Source organism: Triticum dicoccoides, chromosome 1A (assembly GCF_002162155.2).
Source record: "Triticum dicoccoides isolate Atlit2015 ecotype Zavitan chromosome 1A, WEW_v2.0, whole genome shotgun sequence".
Taxonomy (NCBI): Eukaryota; Viridiplantae; Streptophyta; class Magnoliopsida; order Poales; family Poaceae; genus Triticum; species Triticum dicoccoides.
Window position 1 is genome coordinate 546629568 of NC_041380.1, and position 7088 is coordinate 546636655.

Below are 7088 nucleotides of genomic sequence, written 5' to 3' on the forward strand. Positions count from 1 at the left end.
GTTTGGTTTGCGTGGTCAGTGCATGGAGGATCCAATTGCTTTTCTTTTTTATGTGTGAGGGTACTTTGTGCTATTTTGCAGGGACCTTGTTGTGAATTCAATCGATTTATACGGGTTCTGCTCTGCCAACATACAAATGATACCATAAATCCGTTTTAGAGGAAACTGTATACTATTTTACAGGACACGTTTTTGCGGGATATGCTAGAGTTGCTCTTATGCCGCCAAATGTAGTCTCTCGAAAGTGTCGGTTTAAAGAACCAGCAATCAGTTACCCCTACATGCTAATAATCCCGGGGTTAATTTGGACATAGAAAATTCATTAGTCAGCTGGTTGACAAGTTCTTGATCATAAGGTCAGAACCAGTTATAAGTAACTAATCTATGCATGTCAGGGCAGCCTTTTCTCCACATGACATGGAGCAAAGCCATAATTTACAGTTACGAGGAACTCATTGACTATCGCTTTAACAAAACATGGAATAAAACTGGACTACTACGCCTACTTGCGCCGTTTCAGAGAAAACAAAGCTCGTTTTTTCTCAGGCCGGCCGCCGGCAGCTGGTCACGAAGAATTCTCCACACGGGGAGCTTAATTGGAATCATTCGCGGTCGCGGGTGCCCTTCACTATATATATCGAGCGAGAGCGCGGCTCTCTGCACCATCAGCTCCAGAGCAAGTCATCTTTTGCCAAGGCTGGCAGCGTAGCCATTAGCCAGCCATTTCTTCAACGTACACGAGCTCCATTTCTTCCTTGGGCTCTTCCCTGAGAAGAGCAGTTGCAGAGGCAGAGCAGCGTCGTCCTACAGTTTCATCATTCATGGGTTCTCCTTCTCCTACTCGTACCAGTGGTAACAAGAGGGGCGTGTGGCCGTTCCTCGCCGTGCTGCTGCTGCTGGTCCTGCTCCGCTGCTCGCCGTGCCAAGCGCGCAAGCTGCCGGTGGCGGATCAGGACCAGGAGCAGGGCGGCAAGGTGATGCACTTGGAGGGCGGCCTGGTGCTCAGACTGTCGCCGAGCCCCCATGGCGACAACAACGATGGCGGTGAGGTGGCATCGGCGGCGGCGGCGGCGCCGAGGGGGTTCTCGAGGACCGCGCGGTTCATGCGGTCCGTGCCGAGCCCTGGCGTCGGGCATTAGGCAGGGTCGGTGGTTCCATGGTTTTCTCCGGCGGAGAAGTTTTGCATCTTTATGCAGGGATCGGAGCTCTGCTTGTGTGTCGTCGTCGCTTTGTTCCTCGGGTTGAGTATAGAGCGGGAATGAATGAACTTGAACGGTCCTTGATTTGGAAGGGCCGGGCGTGCTTGTGTGTGATGCATCCTGAATTTTAGCGAGGTTGATTGATTGAAGGAAATTTCAGTGGCGATGTCGCCGTTCCCTTGTCACTCACGTCAGCTGCATGAACCAAGTGTCTTCCATTGCACACTTTACTGCTTTGGTCGTCTTCTCAATGATGCTTTTTTTTTTGTTGCGAATTTCTCCATGATGTTTTCGACCAGTGCACGTGCTCAATCAATCTCGGCTTGATTGTGGTGAGCATACACTCTTAAAGGGGACTAGTAAGCATGCACGTGCAAATACACGTCTCGACTAATATCCAAATATATATGAGAATAACATGCATATAAAGATAGTTTGGTTGCACCGAAAAATATTACAAATCAAGAAAAGAGAAACAAGCCTGCCTTTGCATATATAGCCTTTTTTATTTAGAGATAGAAGACAAACACGTCAATTTTTGTGTCCATTCCCTTGTTCAGACCCCAACATGAATTGCATATGCATTATTAAGTAGCATGCAAATCCATATAGGTAGGTTTTGACAACAATGGGTCGGTGGATACCGACCGAGAGTTTTATGACAGACGGAAGACTATATATTTTACATGCCTTTGCACATATTTGTTACCAACCCAAAGAGCATAATAAAATTGAAAAGAAGATAATGGCTGCATATGTGCTGTGCCGGAGCTTAATTTTTTCAGTCTCCAAAACATATTGCATCGCAAAATTCATGTCTATAAATAAATAGCCACAACATATGGCAAATGCAGCAAACAAATCCATTGGAGATGAAAAATAAATTTTGATAAAAAAAAACTACAGTGTGAACCAATGCGTAGATATCAAGTCCAGTTTATCATCTCTTAACTTCCTACTTGAGGCACTTGAGAATTTCTCGTACATCATATGGGATATTGTCTTCAGCTTCATTCGCATCATACTCGAGCAAGTGTATCAAAATATTCTTTCTCAACTCATAACCATCCTACATGAGCAATGCATGATGTTAGGATGCAATTTTGCTTCAAACTTTTTATGAACGTGTGATACAGAATACTCACCGTGTAAATTGGACGAACAAATTTGTTACCATGCCAGAGCATATAATTGAAAACAAAATAACCAGATTCATTCCTGTAGATGAATACACTATCGTTATCTTCGGAGGTTATGACAATAAATCTAAAACATGCATAGTGATTTTCAGAGTAACTGACCGGTCTAGGCTCATCGGAACATCAAGTAGTGATTTACGTGGCCAGGCAAATGTATCAGACTTCCAACCCGGTTGTGCTAATTCGAGTGCATCATTCAGGTAGAATGAAACCCTCTGAAATTTTAACGCATATCTCTCTGGGGATAAGGGCGGAAATATTGGGTCCAAAATAGTTACTTGACGTGAATGTTTGTCGATTGCGAACAAGATGTAGTGGCCAAGGAATGCATGAGGGAGCAATATCTACAAGCAACACTCATTCAGAACAAACATTAATCACGACAACCATATAAAATAGACCAAACTTACCCAATTGCATGATGATATGTTGTCTATCTCAGTCGAGCTACGGAGCAACGATGCTAGCGCCTGAATATCTGGCTGTACCCGTGAATCTAAATCTCGTGCAGAAGCGAGGGCGGCCTCGATCACGGACGTCTGGGTAAAAAAATGGTCAAGAAACATGATGGTGAAAATACTAATATAGTTTGTGACCTGGGGTAACTTACACAAAATTGTAGATCCATAAAGCGCACTCGAGGATCTACTGGCAGTAAGGCCTTGTCACGTGCAAGTATACGTATAGCCATGTTGAAACAATCACTGTCCAACGGCTGATCCTTGTGGAGTATACCTTGAATCCTTCTGAGACTTAATCCTATCGGATGGGGTTTAGAGCTTCGCACCCACTCCTTCCTGTAGGTAACAAACTGTTAATAATTGTAACATTGTAATAGTGCACATTGAAACTTTATACTTCTTAGACATGTTGCTTACTCCAGGGAATCAGCATCATTAATTGACATGATGTGGTTGCATAGTTCGTCAACTAAATCATGCGGGTCCGCGGCAGCGATGATAGGGTTCGGAAGGGGGCTTTTGTCTTTGGCTCTATCGGGTGAATCTTGCCGCTTACGCTTTCGATCCCCCAGGAACTCAACATCAGAATCAGATACATTTTCTTCATTGTCAGGCTCATAATAGCTTGGACTTCCTTTTAACGTATTAAGTTCTGTTTCCAATAGTATGACAGCTAATTTTCGTCGAAATTCTTTCATGTCCTCCTGCATATAGTAATTAAAAATAATTGGTTAAAAAGCACCATTTGAGATGAAATATGCTATTAAGAAAAAAGAGATACCTGAGTGAACTGATCAGACAAAATATCTCATGTCCAATACTCCATAAAGTTTAACATAAACAATCCACATGACGTGCTACAATATCGAAATATTCCTTTAGGCTTTCATGTCAATATAAATAAAGTATTTAAAAAAGTAATAATGTTCATTGTACAAGTCTCCATGCATCGTCCAATGTATCTATTACCTCAATGTTTTGGCTAACAAATAAGACCAGATTTCTGTAACAATATTGTTTTCACAAGACTTTCTGTTCTACCATAAAATTATCTACAATTCAGTTCAGATTATGAGATGTGTTCATCATACCCATCTGTTTGCATTGGCTCTTTGAGCTGTTCCACGACTTTCCAATCCGTAACATCGAGGTCTTGCCACCTATCACCTCTCTTAAACTCCGGCATCTCGCATGCGATTTTTAGATGCTGGTCAAGTCCTTGTAACTATTAAATGGAAAAATGTCACTACATATATTAGGCAAAAGAGAATGTAATGTATGAAGGAAAACACAAGAAGTAGACATTTACCATGTTAGTGAGGTCACTTCGGCTCATTCCAACTCCAAGCGAGTCCAGTACCTGTATCTCTCGTTTCTTCGCATTGATTACTGATAGATACCAATGGCATTTTTCGATGTTAACTGGAAGGAATACCTGAAGTAATAAATATAACACGTAACCATTTTCAGGTAAAAAATGTGCTTAATTATTATATTTAAGAGTAGTGAGTTAAGACTGACCATGTCATGCGCCAAAAAAGTATTCATTGTTTTACAATGTGGCGATGTGTTGCCGGGTCTATCTCATCTTTCTTTAGCAGGGAAGACTCAAACGTGCTTGCAATATGTACCTTTCCACCCGCTCTATCTTGCAGATGGTCCTGGGCACTTATACAGTATATGTATGCATTTATTACCTGTAATTTCAAAGATAGAATACATTTAAATTTCAAGACACTAATGTTTAATTATGAGAGTTTGTGTGGTTTGACTTACATTATCGCGCAAAAACACTTTATCATGCGTAAGGCACCTCATCTCCGCATTTGATAATAATGCATCATTGATGTGCACTAACATAGTTTTTTCAGGTAAGGACATGATTGAATTAATAATGGAAATTTCATCCAATGTGCAAATATAATCTGTCATGGGACGACATGAAGCCAAATTAGTTACATATAAAAAAGACCCAATGAAATGAAAAGGTTGATAATCATTGCGAATGTAAGTACCTTGTGGTGTAATATTTGTATTTGCTCTTCTTGGTTTGCTATGACGTGAATTGGTTATTCCTATCTGCACATCTGAAGGCTGTATAGGACTTGCTGAGTTTGTAGTCTCTTCCGACGACATGACCTCCGGGCTCTTGTTGATAGGTTCTTTTTTATGGTCAACAATATCCATATCTATGACTAACACACTCTGCAAAAGTGAAATTCATATACAACTATGATTTAAATATAGGTATAAAAAGTTTCCTGGGAATAGTATCATAATTCATATGCAACATGCAAAAAAAAAGGTTAAAAAGCCTGACATCTAAGAATTTTGATAGCCCTGACAGGCAATGATGTCACATGGACTGTGCAGCGGTGAGCTTTAAGTAATTTGTTTAGCAGCGGGGTGTGCATGCATCTAGTAGTTACGTAGACTTGCTAAATTCCTCTAGTCATTTGACGGCTTCGCCACTGCAATAGACCAGACGTGGGTAGATCTATCTGATCTAGGCGAGAGAAGACGGGGAGAACCAGGGGCGGGCCCAGGAATTCAAGACCGTGTATTCAAAATTTGAAAACTTTTTTTGGAGGCCTACAGCCTTCCTTTTGGTGCGTAAAACTGATTATAGCAACGTATTGCAATAGTTCGAAACTATATAAAAGATACCACATAATATATTGTATTCATAAAAAATGATCATAACTTGGTATTGTTGGACATATAGAAGTAAAAAATTATTCAACATATGATGGCAAAATCAAGATATATAGAGGATAGAAAATAGTAAATGATAAAAAAAGCTTGCAAATTACAGGATAACTTTGCGATCCTTGATGCTCTGGAAATGAGTGATGATGTCCTCATCCTTAACTTGCAAGAAGAAATCCCTTTCGACAAATGTGACCAAGCAATCATTCAAGTATTTTTGCCCCATCTTGCTTCTTAGCTTGTTTTTATATAGTTCATTGATGAAATTGTTCAAGTTTTAGAATACTACTCGTTATACATATTGCTTACTGTAACAAATTCAGAATTTATAAACATTCTCCCATCACAAACTTAAATAAAAAATTGTACATTCTCATGTCTAAACAATTCATAATTGGCTGCAAACCAGTCTTTACTTAACCAATAATTAAATAAGAAAGTCAAGTGGTGAAAATACTTACTTAGGTGCCGAAGTATGCTTCTGCAATAGTGCAGCCTGCTGGACAGTGAGAAGAACCGTGCCTGTTGCTTACAAAATCAGAGTGACAGAACCTACAGAAGTAAAAAAAGGAGACATAACCTGTAAGATGAATTCAGTGGCACTTCAGGTTCAGAGATGAGACGATTCAGAAGTTGGCTGTTGCTTACAAAATCAGTGCTTGTGTATTTGAAACTGAATCAATGCGGTCAGTTGTGCTGTTGTCGATGAGAAAATTCAGAACTTACACAGAAGGGATGCAGGCAGGGAGAGGAAGCGAGGGGTTCGTCGCTACGGACTGGCGGCGCGCCGTGCGCACGCGCGCGAGGCGACGGCGGCAACAGCCCTGCCGGCCGCCCGGCGGTCGCCTAGCGTAGTGGTTGTGGCGGCGGACCGGCAGTTCCGTCAGTTCGTGTGCGATCTGCGGAGGCATATCAAAAGAGGCTCCCGTCCCGGCGGGGAGGCGAACGGCGCGGCCTGCAGGAGGAGGGGCTCCCGTCCCGGCGGGGAGGCGAACGGCGCGGCGCCCGGCGGGAGGAGGACGGGCTCCCGTCCCGGCGGGGAGGCGAACGGCGCGGCGCCCGGCGGGAGGAGGACGGGCTCCCGTCCCGGCGGGGAGGCGAACGGGGCGCGGCGCCCGGCGGGGAGGCGAACGGCGCGCGGCGCGCGGCGCCCGGCGGGGAGGCGAAGCGCGCGGCGCCCGGCGGGGAGGCGAACGGCGCGGCGCCCGGCGGGAGGAGGACGGACTCCCGTCCCGGCGGGGAGGCGAACGGGGCGCGGCGCCCGGCGGGGAGGTGAACGGCGCGCGGCGCCCGGCGGGGAGGCGAAGCGCGCGGCGCCCGGCGGGGAGGCGAACGGCGCGCGGCGCCCGGCGGGGAGGCGAACGGCGCGCGGCGGCGCGGTCTGCAGGAGGAGGAGGAGGAGGTCGTGCGGCGGGGCGGTTTTTGTTTTTTGTCTGCGAAGCGATTTTTAGTGCGGGGCGATTAGCGATCGATTTGGCTTGTTGCGTGGTTGGTAGCGTTAAACACAAAATGATTAAAGA

The 7088-nt window shown here is 44.4% G+C and overlaps 1 protein-coding gene across 2 annotated transcripts; it reads right to left on the minus strand.

Annotated features, from left to right (window-relative positions):
• Positions 1-1957: 1957 nt before the first annotated feature.
• LOC119287924 lies at positions 1958-6581 on the minus strand. 2 transcript variants are annotated; one of them, XM_037567541.1, is made up of 14 exons: positions 6295-6581; positions 6030-6120; positions 4875-5064; positions 4636-4784; positions 4381-4556; positions 4169-4294; positions 3951-4084; positions 3641-3716; positions 3277-3563; positions 3009-3195; positions 2809-2937; positions 2501-2742; positions 2345-2417; positions 1958-2268 (listed from the first exon to the last, which is right to left on the minus strand). In XM_037567541.1, the coding sequence occupies exons 9-14, from the start codon at positions 3555-3557 to the stop codon at positions 2155-2157; spliced, it is 1026 nt and encodes a 341-aa protein (XP_037423438.1). In that variant the 5' UTR covers positions 3558-3563; positions 3641-3716; positions 3951-4084; positions 4169-4294; positions 4381-4556; positions 4636-4784; positions 4875-5064; positions 6030-6120; positions 6295-6581; the 3' UTR covers positions 1958-2154. The 2 variants fall into 2 exon arrangements, with proteins under 2 accessions (XP_037423438.1, XP_037423442.1); XM_037567545.1 differs by lacking the exon at positions 3641-3716.
• Positions 6582-7088: the final 507 nt, after the last annotated feature.